At 41.1% G+C, this 19290-nt stretch overlaps 1 protein-coding gene and 1 pseudogene across 7 annotated transcripts in view; one reads left to right on the forward strand and one right to left on the reverse strand.

Moving 5' to 3' along the window:
• Window positions 1-19290, forward strand: part of TRIM2 (tripartite motif containing 2) — a 94224-nt gene that overhangs the window by 41360 nt on the left and 33574 nt on the right. For 2 of the 7 annotated variants that reach the window (XM_036425408.2, XM_045576679.1), the window contains exons 2-3: window positions 12670-12851; window positions 17457-17694. In XM_036425408.2, the coding sequence (XP_036281301.1) occupies window positions 12718-12851; window positions 17457-17694 (372 nt within the window). In that variant the 5' untranslated portion in view covers window positions 12670-12717. Of the gene's footprint in view, window positions 1-3352; window positions 3599-12666; window positions 12852-17456; window positions 17695-19290 lie in introns of those variants that run through there. The other 5 variants (XM_036425409.2, XM_045576680.1, XM_036425405.2 and 2 more) reach the window with 5 other exon arrangements.
• LOC118711915 lies at window positions 9677-9775 on the reverse strand (annotated as a pseudogene).

Below are 19290 nucleotides of genomic sequence, written 5' to 3' on the forward strand. Positions count from 1 at the left end.
GGTAAGAACCACTAGGAAAAACAAACAAACACAAAACCACAAAACAAAACAAAAAAACATAGTAGCATGTCTTAGGAACTAGAGTATGACTAGGGAGGACAGAAAGTGGAAAAAAGTGAAGAAGGCACAAGCCAGATGATAAATGGTCTTAGGTGCCATCTTGAGTTTACTTTCCAGGAGCAATTTCCTTGATCAGGAGATATAGACTCTATGTAAAGGGCTTTGGCACATAACAGGTGGCCAATACATTTAAGATCTCTGTCTCCCAGAGCCTGTCAAGCCCAGTTTAGTTAGCACATGTCCTGTCCATAGGCATATGCACTGTCTGTATGCCTCCCAATGGCTGTACACATCACAGTCAAACTGGCCTATGATGGTCAACTCTTTAATGTCTATTCACCTGGAGGGAAACATTGGGGAGGGCAAGACAGCTCCAAGATGTCAGTAAGGTCTGGAGCGGGCCCAATCCCAAGCATCTCGAGCTCTTCTCTGCTCTTGTGGCCCCACTGGCTGGCTGCTGCCTGAGGTCTCAAAACCAGCAAACTCCAACTCAGAAACTGCGCTGCTACACACCCGCAGCCACTACCACCACCACCTATTGCCAGGGAGTGTCAAGGGGAAGATTCAGTGGCCTGTAACACATCCTGTGGTAACTCAGGTCCAATTTATAAAGAGTTTATTTGCCAAGACATGCCAAAAATTAGGCTGTACTTTCCTATAATAAACAGTGTTATGAGTGTTAGGGTTCTGGTTGAGCCCTCCGACCTCACTTGCTCAAACAGTAGTTAAGCCATCGTGATGAGGGTATTTAGGACCCAGCTATCCTGTGTAATGCTGTTTCCCAGGAAGAACTGTTCCCAATTCCAGGAAAAGACCAGAACATATAGGACCTCCGTGTGCTCTACCACACCCCTGGCTCCAGCCAACCTGCAGCACCGCTCTCATTCCTGGGAGCCTTCTCTTGCCTCCATGCCTTTGGCTGTGCTGTGCTCCATGCCCGAAATGCACCCCATTTCTCCTCGCTCGGCATGTCCCTCTGTGGGCTCCACAGCATCCCCTTCCTCTTGTACTCAAAGCACTTAACCACTTTGAGCCGCATTTGCCTGATTACTCACCCACCTCCCACACTAGGCTGTGGCCTCTCTAAAGAAACTGTTACCTTTTCTCTGTATCCCCAATGCCCATCCAGTGCCTGGCACACACCGGACCTTCAATAAGTATTTATTGGGATGAATGATTGAATGAGTAGGTGAACCTTCTCTGACCACAAACCCAGCAACAGGCCGAGGATCTCTCCCACTTCTTCACCATCTTCTGAGCACAAAGCCTCACGCCAGTTATATGCCCCAGAGTTTGGGTTGAGTGGGGAAGAGGAGAGAGGTGAGGAGAAAGGATGTGCTTGGGAAGGGGTCAGCATTAGATGAATTTGGTACCGGAGGGGCTCAGCAGCACAAGTGAGAAGAAGAGGGCTCCCGTCATAGCAAGTCAGGCTCCTTGGTGATGGTCCATCTTAGGAAAAGGACATTGTAAATAGAGTGGGGGCAGCCTGCCTATAGATTCAGGTATTGGTTCTAGAACATGTGTCCACACAAATCCAAGTATTATTTGTAATGTGAGGATCTAATCACACTTTTATATGATTACATGCTGTTCATTTTTAAGTTAGTAAACACTTTAAAAATAAGTTTAATGACTTGGTAGGAAATCAAGTTATGTGTACCTATAAAGGTTACATAAAGGTTTCAACCTTTAACTAAAAACTTTTGCATCATCAGTATATTTATATTTATACATGAATATTTATAGTAACATTATTCATAATAGCCAAAAAGTAGAAACAACCCAATGTCCAGGTGGACAAAATGTGGTATATCCATAAATGGGATATTTTCCAACCACAAAAGGAATGAAATACTGATACATGCTACAACATGGATGAGCCTTAAAAACATTATGCTAAGTGGGAAAGAAAAAAAGCCAGACATCTAAGACCCCCATTTTGTGGGGGATGGCAAAGTAGGGAGTGGTAGTTAAAGGGTACAGGATTTCTTTTGGAAGTGATGAAAATGTTCTAAAATTGGTTGTGGTATGGTTGCCCACATCTGTGAGCATACTAACAGCCATTGAGTAGTACACTTTAAATGGGGGGAATTGTATAATGCGTGAATTACATCTCCTGAGAACTGTGCACCACCTGGAATAGCATGCTAATGTTGGCATGTCTGTGCATTTTCCTGGGCCTGCCACTTTCACTGGGTTCTCTATGACCCGATCTCCCTCTCTCCCTGTCCCATCTCAGGGCTCAGCACAGTACCTGACTGCAAGGGAAGAATATGATGAATATTTATATTATCAAATATGCAAATTCACAGTCTTAGTCTTTAAATAAAAATGATCAGTGTCCACTTTTAAACTAGGAACTAACCAAGGAATAGAATGCAGTGGGACTCCCGAACTGCCTTCATTGCTGTAGAAAATGGATTAATTGTGAATTCCATCCTGATTATGTACAGTTTTTTAATTCAAGTATTATTTGTAATGTGAGGATCTAATCACACTTTTATATGATTTCATGCTGTTCATTTTTTAAGTTGGTAAACACTTTAACAATAAGTTTAATGACTTGGTAGGAAATCAAGTTATGTGTACCTATAAAGGTTACATAAAGGTTTCAACCTTTAACTAAAAACTTTTGCATCCTCCAAAAAAGCAATGAGCTCTGTCCATCCCCTGAAGCGTGCATTATAATGTACTGTATGTTTTTTTCTCTGAACGATGAGAACCACAGAGAGCAGGGAAGTGTCATTTGCATTGTTTGACTTTGGGGAACTGTGTTTTCATTTCTTGGGCAAATACCGGGAGTTGGAAAAAGGTAGCAGAGGCTTGTTGAACAACTGAGCTGTTGTGCATTTAAAAAATTTACATTGGTGTCTCAAGCTACTTGAAAAGTCTAAGGAAAGAGATTATCTTTTTCCTCCCCAAAGAAATTTATTATCTAATGCTGACCCCTCCCCAAGCACATCCTCTGAAGTTGAGCTTCAGTGTGTCTAGTGTTCTTTGTAGAAGCCATGCTCACTGCGTCCCCCTTTTGCTTATCAGCACACCCTCTTGCCGGCTGGTGCCCCTCGCGGTGCCTGGCCCAGCTTCGTACCAGGCCCGGCTGCACTGCCCAGGAGCCGGGCGCCGTGCACAGCGGCGGCCTGTCCCTGGGTGGAGAGCGCACTCACATTGTGGGGACGGACCTGAGAGCCTGGAAACAGCTGACTGCTGACTCAGAGGGGCGAGCGAGCCACCCACGAATCTCCTTGCAGCTCGCTGCTGCATCCCTATCCCACAATCCCTTGCTTGGTTTGCTGCAGTCTTTTCAACAGACGCTGAGTGAGGGAAAAGATGTCCTGTGAGAGATAAAGATTGATTGGGTTGAATGCCGAAAGGGGTCTTCCACTTGTTAAGGACCCAGCCACATTCCTGCGGACTTTGCTGAGCCTCCCCTCCTTTCCTCCATTTTTCTCTCTTCCTCTGTTTCTGCTCATGAGCTGGCCCACCCCTCCATAGAGCAGAAGAGATGCTGGGCTTCTGAGGATGGCTGCACTGCATGGTAGGGAATTTTAACCGATCTCTTTGCATGGCGCTTCCAAACTGGAGGTGTTAGCCGACGTGTGCTTTTGGGGTTCCCGCGGAGCTGCCTTGCAGCTCGGGAGGGTTTAATGCTTTGCATCCTTGACTAGTTTGCAGAAATGAGTAGGTTCTAAACGTTCGGATTGCTTAGTATTCTGCCAGGTGGGTAACTGATTTCTCCTGCTCTCTCTGTCCTGCCCCCCGCCCCGCCTTTCCTCTCGATAATGCTGCATGCTTTGTAACTATGAGAAAGAGGGAGAATCCGCTCTTTGCTTAAACAAAGGCACCGATTCACAAGCATAGGAAGACAATCATGCAAGATTATATCAAGTTCCTAATGTGATATAACTAGCTCTTTATTTTAACGTATATCTCGGCTTATTTTAAATAGAAGATTTTTTTCCCCCCTCCTGCATCTGTTGGGTACAAAGATGGGGATGCAGTATTCAATTTGCAGGATTCCTTCCTCCGGTACCCCAGGGTGGAGTAGAATGTGCATTCGACCCTTCCCCCACCCAGTCTTCTGTGAGAGAACCCTGGGGTGAGAGCCACGGTTCCCAGTTACCATTGGAAACCCATTCATTCATAATGCATGACTTGACCCTCTGGATTCCAAATGCCATTGATGACCAGACAATATGCAGGAGATGATTTGGGGTTGTTTTTTGTTTGTTTGTTTGTTTGTTTATTTGTTTTCTCTGACATTTCCCCCCCTGCCTTTGCAGTAGACTCAAATCTGGGTGGAGTTCAATAGTAGCATTACAGGAGGAAAAAAAAATCTAGGTTTGCTTCTTGAAACAGTGGGCATTATCTTTGTATCCAAGAATTTTTTCTATGAGTATGCCCCACCCTGTCATTATTCCTTTTTTTTGAGGGGGGGGGGGGCGGGCGGGTAGGAGAGCAAGTTTTTATTTTAAACTACAAATTAGGTGGATTTCTGAACCAAAAGATAAGATGCTATTTCTATCTTAAGAAAAGATGGGTTTACTGTTATACTTTATGGAACAAATCTAGATTTAGCATGAGCCATTGAAGGAATTGTTATTGGTTCTTCTTTGGCTTAGATCATACTATGGAAGTTTTATTCCTCATGATTACATTGTTGGTGATGTGTGTGTGTGTGTGTGTGTGTGTATGTTAATTTTAAAAATTAGGCTATGTAAGGAGAGCCATTTGTTCGCCCAGATTCTTACATTGATTTCTTAAGGATTAGGATTCCATTCTGCCTCTTGTGAACCTACTTCCCAGTGCCTTTGATTATCTGTCAGCAGATGCCTTAGCAGCACGGGCCCTAACCCACTGTAATGTTAAATAATGCACGCCCCTCCCCAGCAAGCACACAATGCAAAGTTTCTTGTGTGCTGTGGATGAGAAAGCTGCTTTCTGTTGCCGAGAAGTGAGTTATGGCCTTTCCTAAACCTCTGAAAATGGCTTTCCAGTTTTCTCCTAGAAAGACACAAGTGATTTGCATTGGAAAGGTTAAAATACAGCCAAATGTACAAAGGTTCTCTGGTCACATGGGCTGGTTCAAGAAATATAAATGCAGCATGTGTAACCCACACATTTTTAAAACAGAATACAGTCTGTACACGTTTCACCATAATTAATATTAAAATCTTGGGTTGACTTTTCTTCTATGATAACAAAAGCTTAAGTAAATTCTGCTGTGTGTGAAATAAAGTAAAAATACTCATTCTTTATCTTAATAAGATATGAAAATATCCTTCGTTTGGATAGTCTTTGACATTCATTTTTCTACACTTACAGCTTTCTTTTATCTGTCTTTCTTAAGTAGAAAAAAAATCCTAAATATGTAACAAAGTTTTAAAAATTAGTTAAGCTTAATTTTTAAGACTCCCTTCTTCCTTTTTTCATTATCTCTCAGATGAAGACTTTAACCAAACATTGGTATATATTATTGAAATCTATAGAAGATAAGTACTTTCAAACTTGAAAAAAATTTTCTGCTAAATTATTTATTGTCATAGCATTTTTATTTAAAAAAAATGACTGAATTACCTCTAATTGTAGCAAAATTATAATTTGCACACACCTTAAAAAAAAAACAACCTCAAATGCCATCTGTACCCCTTTATTACTTATATAAGGGTTTCATTGTCAGAGTAGAATTTGTCCTCTGAATATTATTGTTTAGGTTGTCTAAATTTAACAAATCCTCCTAGAATTTGGAGATTTAGATTAGACCAGCTACTGAAGAATAAATGAGCCCACTATAATTATTCAGACAGCATCATGGAGGGAAATATTCATTACTTGCTTTTTACACACCAAGTCTTTCTACCCACTTCTTTACCTCCTCTCCCTTTATAGTCTCAATAGCCTCCATTAAGTGCTTTTTTGTTCTTCTTCTAGAAAATGTATTAATTTAAGTGGATATTTATTCTAATCAACAACAGAATTAAACAGTATACTTCCTATTAACCAGGGGCAAGGGGTTTGCCATCAGTAGACCTGTTTTTCAAGTTCTGATGTGGAATACGTTTCTCTTTCCCCTAATTGCTAACCTCACTTAACTCCTAGAGCTTAGAGCCCTTGCGACTGCTCTGCCATTTTTTGTGGTCCAAGAATATTCAGCCTCTTTGTGAAATCCCCAAGGAAAGCAAGGGAGGAGACTTGGAAAGCAAGGTGGTGGGTGAGGGGAGAAAAGACCCCACCCATCTCGGTGGCCCCAGGACACCGTGAGATGAATGTCGATTAGCCTGACCACTTAACACTACATCTCCCAGACCCAGCTTTCTGGAAGTTGGAACCCCCAAAGCAAATTTTAAGAACTGACTGCAAAGGAGAGGACTTTTATCTGTACTAAGGAAAGAGGTAGAGGAAATAGGCATAACTACTATAAAAACAAGTTGGGTACTCAGCTTGTAAATCAACTTCCACATAAGCAAAACCCAGCAGTCTAGGGAAGCTGGCATGCATCTGACCCTGGGAATAAGAGCCTTTGAGAAGCTTGGGTGCACCCTTGTCTAGAGACAGAAGTTAAAGTAGATGGTCCCTGAATGTCCTCCAACACACACACTCACACGCACACACACACACACACACACACACATACACATTCATGCACACATACATTCACACACATTCACTCATACAAACACTCACACATACACATTCACTCATACACACACTCACACACATACTGTCGGGAAGGATATTGCATCTGGCCTTCTAATTTACAAAAAGGCCCATTTGGGATCACAGCCTGATTTAACCAGAATCAGGTCACCCTGTTTTTAATTTCCTGAAGAGTGTCCTCTTTTTGTCCCTTGTAGTTGCCGTTATCAGCAACAATGCCAATTCTACTGCAAGTTAATGATAATATTCTCACAAATTTTAAAAATACCTTCTTTAATTGTGTTTCAACCTGTGCCTTGAGCTCGAGGGACCACCTGTCCTAGCAGGTAGTGTATTGTGAATTACAGATAATCCTACTGATTCAAGATTTCCTTTCTATAAATGTAGCAGAAGATTTTTACATTTTTTTTAGTGTATTTTATTGAGTTTTTAACAGAGAGAAGGATAGAAAGCTAGAAACATTGATGAGAGAGAAACATCCATCAGCTGCCTTTTGCTCACCCCCTACTGGGGATGTGCCCACAATATGCCCTTGACCAGAATCGAAACCGGGACCTTTCACCCCACAGGTCGACGGATGCTCTATCCACTGAGTCAAACCGGTTTCAGCAGATTTTTAACTTCTTGAAAGCTGATTTTAACATGCCTGCAGAACAAGAACAATACAAAATGTAGCCGCATTAATAAACTCAGCTAAGTGGCAACAAAGAGGAGGAGTAACCCAGGAATGCCATAAAATGAAGCCACAGACATGGAAGCCAGTGCCTGTAGGATGACGTGCAATCAGATATACTTGCTGCCTCTTACTCACAAGTCACATGTTGAGACTGTATTTTCCAAAGGAATCCTGACCTGCTTCCCAACCATGTTTCTGAGACCATCCAGACAAGTCTTCACCAACTCTCTCCCTTTTCAAGGAGAGTGCTTTCCAGTTTGGCCTTTCCATTCCATCCTCCCTTCCTGCTCTTTCTCACAGTGGTGTCAGCAATAGGAGTTTGGATAGTGTTCTAATCGACATGGTACAATTTGGGGTGGGAAATGTGGTCACAACCATAGAATTGTGGACTCAGGCATTTTTCTTTCATTTCATCATCTCCTATCAAGTTCTCCTTTTCCATTTGGTTGTAATTCCCACCAAGTTGTAGATCTGCGAAAGTGAGTCAGGAAAAATACCAGCGATGATGAGAGGAAAGAGATGCTGGGATGGGGATTTTTCTCTGCTCAAGGACTTTGTGATGTGATTGTTGCATTGTTTTTACCTGAAACAAGCTGTGTTTAGTTGGCCAGCCCCCACTGATAAGGAATGTATCAACCTTCTTGACTTTTATTTTCCACGCATATGTGTCTTCCACAGTTCTCAATTTCTTTTCCTGCATTTGTGAGTGTGTTAAAATATGCCACTAAATGTATACCTTTGGATGATGGCTTACGTTGCTAAGCATTAGATTACCATATGGAAAGGCAGGTCCTGTCTGATATCAAGTGAAGACATTCACATGCTCTTTATCAAGTCATTCAGCAAGTACCCCTCTTTCCTGCTATTGGGAAACATGAGTCCATTTCCATGTTATAGTTTATTTGTTCAGTTAATTCAAAATATAATGCATGACTTCCAGGCGCAGCCCTAGAGCTGGGACTACTGCAGTGAGCAATCAGAAAAAGAAGGAAAAAAAAAATCCCTTAAGAATGCTATATAAACACCTTACATAGTTATATTAGAAAGTGACCAATATTATGGGAAAAATAAAGCAAGGGTGGTGTAGCAAATGCTAGGGAGTTGAGGACACATTTAAATTTTAAGCAATGCTCAAATATTAAGCAATCTTAAGCAATTGCTCAAGTAAATATTGAGCAAAGCTTAAACAGTATTGCTCTTGGTCTGCCATGGGCAAGAAACCGTAGTTAGTCTCCCCACATAAAAGTTCTCAGCTGGATAACGCCAATATCGGATCCATGTTGGCTACTTAAGTAGTTTTAAAATGGCTCTTCCTGCCTGGAGCTCTCTACCAGTGTGTCTGGTGGTAGTTTCTGCATCCAAAGCATCTGTTATTCTTCAGAGACAAAGTCTGCCCCAGGCGTGTGTTCATATGCGTTGCTCCAGAAATTATTTTTGCTGGTCTCCAGAAGGATATTTCTATAGCTCATCTCATTCTTATCACTCACTTGTTTCTGCTGGTTATATGAGTTAAGAAGGATCTGTGACACTTCAGAAACCAAGATGGGGAAATAAGATCCACTGAGAATCTAGATAAGAATTTATTGCCTCTCTAATCAAGGAGATCAGAAACTGTGGTTATGCCCAAACCCTTTGATTAAAGCCTGTCATATATTCCTCAAGGCATACTCAGACTGATGGAAGGCTTCCCAGGGTACTTATTGGCACATTTTTCTAAGCACATTATCCCTGTAGGAGTAGTTAAATTTGTTTTTATTTTGTGGGTATCCATTTATATTCAAGAAATGATAGTTCCTGATAAAGTCTCTGTTCTGGGGGTTGGTAACCTTTTGTGCTGATTCTGGGAGTCCTAAAAATCCAGATGCCTTCAACAGGTCACTTGTGACAGATTTGTAATATTATTGTGATTTTAAATTACTGTTAATGAGTAAACTTCATTTGCCATATAAATTAGCCAATGCTAACAAAGATTCTCACCCACGATAGTAATTACCATAAAATGAGACTAAAATATTTTTATTTCAGCTTTAGAGAACAAACATTTTGGCTCAGGAAATTTCATTTAGTCAACATATATCATTAAAACAAATATTTTTTTTCCTTTGCCCCAAACCCAAAGTTCTAAGGATTAAAATAAAAAAATAAAATCAATTAGGATGTTTTCTCTTTGCTTTATTTAATACTCAACATGACTCATTATTTCAAAGGGCAAAAGGAAAGTTTTCAAGCTATTCAAAGTAAAATGATTTTTGACTGATTTTAACAGAAAAGTTCTATATATTTTAAAATATGGGACACATCAAGAATTTGCATGTCATCCTTGCTCCAGGGCCATGCTAATCTTCTGTATCATTTCCAGTTTAGTGCTGCTGAAGTGAGCACATAATTTTTATGTCTCTCTCTCTCTCTCTCTCTCTCTCTCTCTCTCTCTCTCACACACACACACACACACACACACACGTGTTAAGCTTGTTTAAGATTAAGTATCATGACTTATCAGATAAGGCAGAAAACTTGAAATCTGAGCGTCCAGATTCACTGATTTTACTGGATGACTTTTGGCAAGTCACCTACACCCTTAGCTTTGGTTTCCTTATCTTAAAGACAGGCAAATCCACTCCTTCCCTATTCTGATGTCAGAAGGATGTGGTTAAAGTAAAGCAGACTTTGTGCCAATATTTTGAGCTCCTGAGAGATGAGCTCTATTTCATTCAATAAATATTCTCTACTCTAGATTTTTAGGGAGTCATTCAGTGAGAGTCTAGCAGGTAATGTTGGCTAATTAGGTATGTCACACCTACACTGTTGAACCAATGCAGTGAGTTGTTGGAACATGACACTTTTGTATGGCAGGTGCTTTCACAGGGTTCTATCTGTTTACTAATCATGCTCTTTACTAAACTTATCTAGAAGGTATCGAGTTGGAAGGTGGGTGTGTCATGTATGTCACTACTCAAATATGTGTAAATAGAATTTTCTTAATAAAAGTTGACATACTTTTTAAAAAGTTGGTGATTTGGTGGGGAGGAAAAAGAACTATCATTTATATTTGGAAAAGAGTACATCCTTCAGAAAATAGAGAATGGTTGATTCTGTAAGTATAGTATATTTCCCAGCTTCAAATACAGGTCCCAGACCTGATTAACATGTTATATAAACTGAGTGGCCAGATTATTATGATCTCTGAACACATAATAATCTGGCATCTAATATATATATTAGAGGTCCAGTGCATGAATTCGTGCATGGGTGGGGTCCGGCCAGCCTGGCCAGGGGGAGGGGACATGGGTAGTTGGCTGGCCTGCCTGTTGGTCGAACTCCTGGTGGAGGGGAATATTTGCATATTAGCCTTTTATTATATAGGATATACACTGAGTTGCCAGATTATTATGCATTCAAAGATCATAATCATCTGGCCACTCAGTGCATAACCAAGCTTCCATAGTGCAGCCTTCTTAAAACACGAGTAAGGGAGGTGTGGTGATTTAAGGAGTGAAAAGGCCATGGGTTGTAGAGATACACACACCTGAGTTTGTATCTTGGCACATTTCTTAGCTGAGCCCCCTTTTAAAAATCTTATAGAATGAGAAGAATACCCTGCCTGCCTAGGGTCATGAAGATTAACTACTTTTTTTTCCCCCCCAAAGATAATTTCTATTGGGAATTGAAAGGCTGTGGACATCTTAACCATATATTTAGAAAATTTGGAAGTGAATTTTAGTTCAGCATTGGTTTGAGATAGAAGCCAAAAATTCTTTAAGGTGGTAAATGGAGCTGTGTTTTATGTCATAACTTTTTCTTCTCTTGTTCTCTCATAGTCCCTCTGCTTGCTTCTTCTCTGTTGCCCTCTTCTAATTCTCCATTCCTGGCACGATCCCTCACTAAACGAAACCTCCTCGGAATGCATTCCCTTCACCAGGTCCCTCAAATTCTTACACATGAATAGTAACAGACATTTTTATATAGAGACTAACTCTTGCCTTTGTTCCCGATCCACAGCAAATACATTTTAATATGAAATCTATACACCTTTAGTTCTGAAGGAAACACTCTGAATCACATACAAAGTTTTTACTGTGATTAAAATTCTAGCCCAATGGCATGACTCAGTGGTTCGATTCCTGGTCAGAACACATGCCCGTGTTGTGGGCTCAATTCCCAGTGAGGGATGTGCAAGAGGCTCTCTCATCATTGATGTTTCTATTATATCTCATTCTCCCTCTCTCTCTCTCTCTGAAATAAATAAAAACATATTTTATAAAATGGTAATTATTCCTACCCTGCATATTAACAGTAGGGAGAAAAAATTCTCTACACTTATATGTTCTGTGTCTGGGGCTTGTGAATGATTCTGACAAAAGGCAGGTTTTCAGGAGAAAAATTTATATAAATGTATGAATATTGTATTTACCCCAAATAAAATGTGTTATATTTTATTGACTTAGTGCTTTTAATTCTGTATGCATGGGGGCTTCACAGAAAAGAAGCAAAAACACAAAAAGGTAGTTAGACTTGGGAGCTAATATATTGTTTTAACAAAGAACAAACATTTGTGGAGAAGTGACTAAATAAAGGAAAAGGCTATTTGGACTCCTAAAGACAAAGAATTGTGGGGAAATGTATGATACATAAGGGTTGTTTTACAAGGTTTGTGATTGAGTTTTCCCCTCTTCTTAGTATGGGAGAGTGGGGCACCTTTAAAATGGGAAGTTTATGACCTGCTTTTAGGCAGATGGGAGAGAGCAGAGAGCTCCTCCCAGGTCTGCTGCTTCTCAATTGCCTTTAGCTCAAAATAATCTTTACATCAAAGTGGCATATTTTGATCCCCTTCAAGTAAAATAATTGGAGAAAGCATATTGTCCCTTAATAAGACCATTCTACTTAATATAGACCATATGACTATTATAATAAGACAGACAATATATATTCAAATATAATCATGGCTAAAGGCATGAACAGGCACAGCTATATAAGTATTTAACCCCTCATCTGCCACTGTGCTGAAAGCCGGCAAGCATACCTCTTTGTACAACGCACCGTCTTTTAATTTGCTTTGTTTGCTGGGTGAGCCTGTGGTTATTTTATTGATATGCCATACAGGCAGCTACCTGTACTCCCTGTATAGCAGGAGGGTTGGTTATGGTCATTTTGAGGTCACTAACATGGAATTCTACCTGTATTCAGAACACAGTGCCCGTAGCGAATGAGCCAGTGATTGACTTACGCTTACAGATTATTAAATATGTTTCCATTTTGGTTTTTCTGTCTGACAGCAGCAGTGTGCAGGGTCAAAGACAGCTGGCCCCCCATGTCAGTGGTCTAGGATGGCCAGTGAAGCCACCAACATCCCAAGTCCTGTGGTGCGCCAGATTGACAAGCAGTTTCTGATTTGCAGTATATGCCTGGAGCGGTACAAGAACCCCAAGGTCCTCCCCTGTCTGCACACGTTCTGCGAGAGGTAAGCCCCCCTTGTGCGTGGAGAAGGGAGTTTGACAGGCGACTTCCTACCCGGGCTCTTTCCAGAATCCTCCAGTTACCTATGGGAGACAATACATCTTTTGTGCTTCTGTCCTAAATCTAGAAACATAATCATGAGTTGCCAATAGTTTACTTTATTACAAGTGGGGCAAAAAAAATAATAATGATCAAGTAGCTGTTCATTCATTTCCATAGGAGATGGAGCATTAATTATTGGAAGTTTTTTTTTTTTTAATTTAAATGTTCCCTTTGTTCTTTGTGAAACAATTTTTGCCAACCACAGTTCCCTCACAAAGGACCCGCGGTGAGAGAGGATTAAAAATCTATCATGTCCTCCCATCAGGTAAAATTTTCTGCATATATGAGGGGCTAGATAAAAGGAGAGAGCCTCCTTCCAAAGATGAAGGAAAAAGCTATATATGTAATAATTAGAAATTATCAGGATATACAATTTGCTACATGTAAAATATACTTTCTTATTTATCTTCCTTGAGTGTTTCTTTCCACTGAGTTAATCATTTATCAGAATACTCACTCACCCCCATGTCCTTCCCACATAAGCAATTAAGCATAAAGATTAGTGGCCTAAGTTAAGCATTTCCCTAACAAGGCTGTATATTTTTTCTTAAAAACAAATATGAATATGATAATTATATTTTATAGCAGTTTGTTATAAACAGTTGCTATTATTATTTAATATACATAACTAGAATGCTTTGCTTTCTGTTATAGAACAGAAAATTGGTATTTCCAATGGCTTCAAATCAATGCTAATTACTTCTACATCCAATTTAAAAGATTTGTTAACTGATTGAGCATGCTTTGAGTTTATTTACTTTGGAGGGTCTCAATTGCAACAGAATAATCACATCCTTGGTGGTGATGGATGGAGGGAGAGGTGGATTTGCTATTGGAAGTTATGTTTTTTTCCTTGTTTGCTTTGCTTTCTTTGCTGTGGGCTGCTTTGGGGTTTTGTGTGTAATGTATGGATATAGGGTTTTTGTTTGTCTGTTTTAGTGGTAGTATATGGTGCCACCACTAAAACATATTCATTTTATACTTGGGCTTGAGTACTTTGTAATTTATATTCCAAAATGGCTAAATGGAGAGTGATTTTTTCCCTCTTCACTCAGTAGGTATAGCTAAAACATGAATACCAGCTAATTGTCCCTGTGTCCCTGGGCTCATGTAGTAAGATCATTATCTGATTTGGTGCATTTGCCATCCCAGGGCTCTTTCTATACAGTGCTGAGAGCCACTTGGGCTGAGCTCCGCAGAGCTGCCCCATTCCCCAATGTTCAGTCCCCCTGGTCTGTTGTTCAGTTCCCATTTCCTTGTTCTGACAGGTGAGAAGCCCCATTCTGCTCTGAGCCTGCCCCCTGCCCTCTCAGTTAGGTCTAGTGCAGCCTGCGACAGGAAGAAGGCACAGCGTGGGGGACAATCATGGCTTTGGTTTGGGACATGTTGAGTTTTAGGTCCTGTGAGGCCTCTAAGAGTGAATGTGAAGAAGGTGGATGGTGTACAGACCTGGGGCTCCGAGGAGATACTTGGGAAGAAATAGAAACGTGGGAGTGTTATGCTTTAGGCAGGCCCGTGGGTGTACTGTCCCAGGGAAAGAAGAGTGCTTCCTGTGGAGTCTGGATTAACTCCAAACTGTACTGAATTAGCAGAAAAATAAAGCAGACAGGAGAGCCAGCTGAGTGTGGTGCCCTACGCGAAGGGAAGATGAAGTTTCAAAGAAAAGGGGTGGGAGGAGGGAGCACAGTGGTCAAGCTTGAGGAATGCTTCTAAGAAATCTAGTAAGAAGAGATTGAAATGTGTTTATTGGATTTAGATATCATTAGTGACCTTAACGAAAGATCTTTTGGTTCTGATATGGATTCAGCCCAGGTTACCTCTGTGACCTAAGGAAGGCACTTAACCTCCTTGATGTCCGTTTCCTCATCTGTAACATAAGGACATGGGCGAAAGCATTGCTTTTCCAATTCTGTCCGGCCAAGAAGCTGGAAAACGCATGGTGTAATTATTTAGAGTTTAGATCCTGGTACCAAAAGGACTTGGTTCGAATTCCTGCTCTGCCCCTGACCACCTAAGTCCATTGGCCAAGTAGCTCAGCCTCTCTGCCTGCATTTTGTCATATGTCTAAAGGTGATCACAGTAGTACCTACTTCGTAGGGTTGTTGGGAGTACTTTGAAGTCAGTGGTTAACATGTATGTTGGCCATTTTTAGCAATACATTTTGCTAATTAAATGAATTAAATTGATGCCTGCTAAGGAGAGGCAAGAAGAGATCAAGCTTGTGTGAGCCTGGGTATCCCATGCCTGCTTCAAAAGAACACTTCCACTTGGATGTTTTGTTGTTGTTTTAAAAATATTTTAATTGATTTTTGGAGAGAGAAGAAGGAGAAGGAAAGAGGGAAACGTCAATATTGAGAGAGAAACATGGATCAGCTGCCTCCTAGGGATCAAGCCTGCAACCCAGGCATGTGCCCTGATCACAAATTGAAACTGTGACCTTCTGGTGCATGGGATGACCCTCACCCAACTGAATCACACTGGCCAGGGCTGGATTTCTTTTTTTTATTTAATATTTTATTGATTTTTTTTTTTTAAATGAGGAAAGGAGAGGGATAGAGAGTTAAAAATATTGATCAACTGCCTCCTGCACATCCCCTACTGGGGATGTGCCCACAACCAAAGTATTGGGTCGGCAACTAAGTAATTGCGGGTTTCACACATATATGGCTTCAGTTGAATTTTTAGGTTTGCAGACATAGTACAAATGTAAAACACATTTTGTTATTTGATAGTTGGCTATTCAGCTGTTAATTAGTAAAAAAAGTTTTTTGATCTGTTTTGTAGTTTTCGTTTGGCGTTCGTTGAAAAATGGAAAATCAAAAGGAACATTTTCGTCATATTTTGCTTTTTTATTTCCGCAAAGGGAAAAACGCATCGCAAGCTCATAAAAAGTTATGTGCTGTTTATGGTGACAAAGCCTTAAAAGAACGGCAGTGTCAAAATTGGTTTGCCAAATTTCGTTCTGGTGATTTTTCACTCAAAGATGAAAAACGCTCTGGTCGTCCAGTTGAAGTTGATGACGCCCTAATCAAAGCAATAATCAATTTGGACTGTCACAGTACAACACGTGAGATTGCAGAGAAGCTTCATGTATCACATACATGCATTGAAAATCACTTAAAACAACTTGGCTATGTTCAAAAACTCGATACATGGGTTCCTCACGAACTGAAAGAATCACAGTTAACGCAACGCATTAGCAGCTGCGATTTGCTAAAGAAGCGTAATGAAAATGATCCATTTTTAAAACGACTGATAACTGGCGATGAAAAATGGGTTGTTTACAACAATATCAAATGGAAAAGATCGTGGAGCAGGCCAGGTGAACCAACTCAAACAACATCAAAAGCTGATATTCATCAAAAGAAGGTTTTGTTATCAGTTTGGTGGGATTACAAAGGAACTGTCTACTTTGAACTCTTACCACCCAACCGAACGATCAATTCTGATGTCTACATTGAACAACTAACGAAATTAAACAATGCAGTTGAAGAAAAGCGGCCCGAATTGACAAATGGAAAAGGTGTTGTATTCCATCATGACAATGCAAGGCCACACACATCTTTGGTCACTCGGCAAAAATTAATGGAGCTTGGTTGGGATGTTTTGCCACATCCACCATATAGTCCTGACCTTGCACCATCTGATTACTTTTTGTTTCGATCTTTACAAAACTCCTTGAATGGTGAAAATTTCAATAATGATGATGATGTCAAATAGTACCTGATTCAGTTTTTTGCTAATAAAAACCAGAAGTTTTTTGAACGTGGGATTATGATGCTGCCTGAAAGATGGCAAAAGGTCATTGATCAAAATGGGCAATACATTACAGAATAAAGTTATTTAGTGCCATGAAAAAATTGTCTTTGATTTTCTTTTAAAAATCCGCAATTACTTACTTGCCGACCCAATACATGCCCTTGACCGGAATCGAACCTGGGACCCTTCAGTCTGCAGGCCAAGACTCCATCCACTGAGCCAAACCAGTTAGGGCTGGATGTGTTTTTAACAGCAGAGATCTGCTTATGGTTTTGTACATAAAAAGAGTTTCAACACCAACAAAAGAAATATGGCATGTTTCTCCCAAATGTAAAAAGTCCATGAACCTCAGACTAGCTATTTTAGACAAAGCTTCTCAGCCTTAACGTGTATTCAAATTGCCTGGGATCGGACACGTTAGGCCTGGAGTGACACCTAAGGCTTGGCATTTCTCCCAGGCTCCCTGGTGAGGGCAATGCTGCCTCTCCACAGACCAAGACTCTGGAAAACACTGCCATAGTCAACGGCATTATTTTTCTCATGGACAGGGCCAATATGAGCTTCTCAGGGTTAGCTCTTGGTTTCTAAAATCTTCTTTTTCTAGTAAAGGAAGTGACAAAGGCAGTTTCTGCAGCGTGGCCTGTACGGCTGCTGAGAACATGGGTGGTATCTGTGAGAAGTGGCGGTTCCATTCCAAGAGCCCCGCTGTGCTGACAGCCCCTGGCTTCTGCTTCTGCTTCTACCACAGGTGCCTGCAGAACTACATTCCCGCCCACAGCCTGACCCTCTCCTGCCCAGTGTGCCGCCAGACCTCCATCCTGCCCGAGAAGGGGGTGGCCGCGCTCCAGAACAACTTCTTCATCACGAACCTGATGGACGTGCTGCAGCGAACGCCAGGCAGCAACGTTGAGGAGTCCTCCATCCTGGAGACGGTCACCGCAGTGGCTGCCGGAAAGCCCCTCTCCTGCCCAAACCACGATGGGAATGTAAGTGGCTGCCCGGCAGCAGGCCTGCTTGATGGGGGGGAGGAGGGGGGTTGGCGTTGGGCACTCAGAGGTTCCACGTGAAAACAACTCCACCTGGAAAAGGAGTAATTAAAAAAGGTTTTTCCCAGCCCTCAGACTATTTTGCCTGCTTCCTTTCGCTGACCCAATTTATTTAAATAATAAAATCAAACTTCATTGTGTTCTCTGAGCACAGATTGTTGGTTTCCCCAGGAGAGCTAGCCTTTGACTATTTGCACGCTGGGCATACGTTGACCCACATAAATATCTGTGTAATAAAATTGTGGCTAAAGACTTAATAAAACCCCTACCTGGTTCGGCTCAGTGGATAGAGCCTCAGCTGAGGACTGAAGGGTCCGGGGTTTGTTTCCCAGGCTGCAGCAGATTGCAGCAGATCCCCGGTGGGGGTTGTGCAGGAGGCAGCCAGTCGAGGGTTCTCTCTCGTCATTGATGTTTCTGTCTCTGTCTCCCTCTCCCTTCCTTTCTGAAATCAATAAAAATAAATAAATAAACACTTAATAATAGATAAGTTCTGCAAATTGAGGATGTTTAGGAAAACATGAATTACATTTCTTTATTTTTCTTGCGAGGGAAAATTTTCTCATGCCTCATTAGACCTTACTCCTTAGCAAACCGGTTTGGCTCAGTGGATAGAGCGTCGGTCTGCGGACTGAAAGGTCCCAGGTTCGATTCCGGTCAAGGGCATATACATTGGTCGCGGGATGTTTCTAGCTCTCTATTCCTCTACCTTCCTCTCTGTGAAAAATAAATAAATAAATAAATAAATAAATAAATAAATAAATAAATAAAAAGATATGTGAGTCCTTGTCAATAGATTATGAATTCTAAGCATATTTTCTACTCTTAGGAAGCACGATACTGTTATCAACTCAGGGGGACCTGCATGTATCATCAATAATTGATTCACAATGGCTATGTAACCCGAAGAGGTAGCATTGCGTGGTGGCTAAGAGCACTGGCTTTGGAGTCAGAGTGCCTGGTTCAAATCCCGCACTTCAACTTACCTCTGGGTTATTTTTGGCAAGCTCACCTCTGTGTCTCAATTTCTCATCTACAAAAGGAAATAATCATAGTATAATTGGGAGAAATAAATGTGCAAGTCATATAAAATGTAGAGTAAGCTCTTGACAAATGTTAGCCATTAAAATTCTTTCCAATTAATAATTTGGGTCCCTTTTTTCTTTATACGATGACCATGTCAAAAGTGCTTGAAACTGCTTATAGTATAATATAAGGCTCAGGTATAATAAAACCACTAAGGCAACTAGAGATTGTTTGAGCAAGCACTTATTATTGGCCATAACTAGTGTTTATTTGCCTTATCTTGTACCAATCTCTCCGCTCATTATTGCTACAGCTTCTCTGGCCTAGGACTTGCCAAGTGATTTCCCTCTTTGGGGCCTGGCTGGAATGGTTTTTGCTCTCTCTGGATGTGGCTAGCTCATTCTCATCCTTCATGGGTCAGCTCAAATTTCCCAGACACAGAGCAGTCTTCTCCAACTGCACTGCGGCTCCACCTCTGACACCCAGTTGCCATCTATCACATCACTTCTTTGT

Source organism: Pipistrellus kuhlii, unplaced genomic scaffold, assembly GCF_014108245.1.
Source record: "Pipistrellus kuhlii isolate mPipKuh1 unplaced genomic scaffold, mPipKuh1.p scaffold_m20_p_8, whole genome shotgun sequence".
NCBI classification, from domain to species: Eukaryota; Metazoa; Chordata; class Mammalia; order Chiroptera; family Vespertilionidae; genus Pipistrellus; species Pipistrellus kuhlii.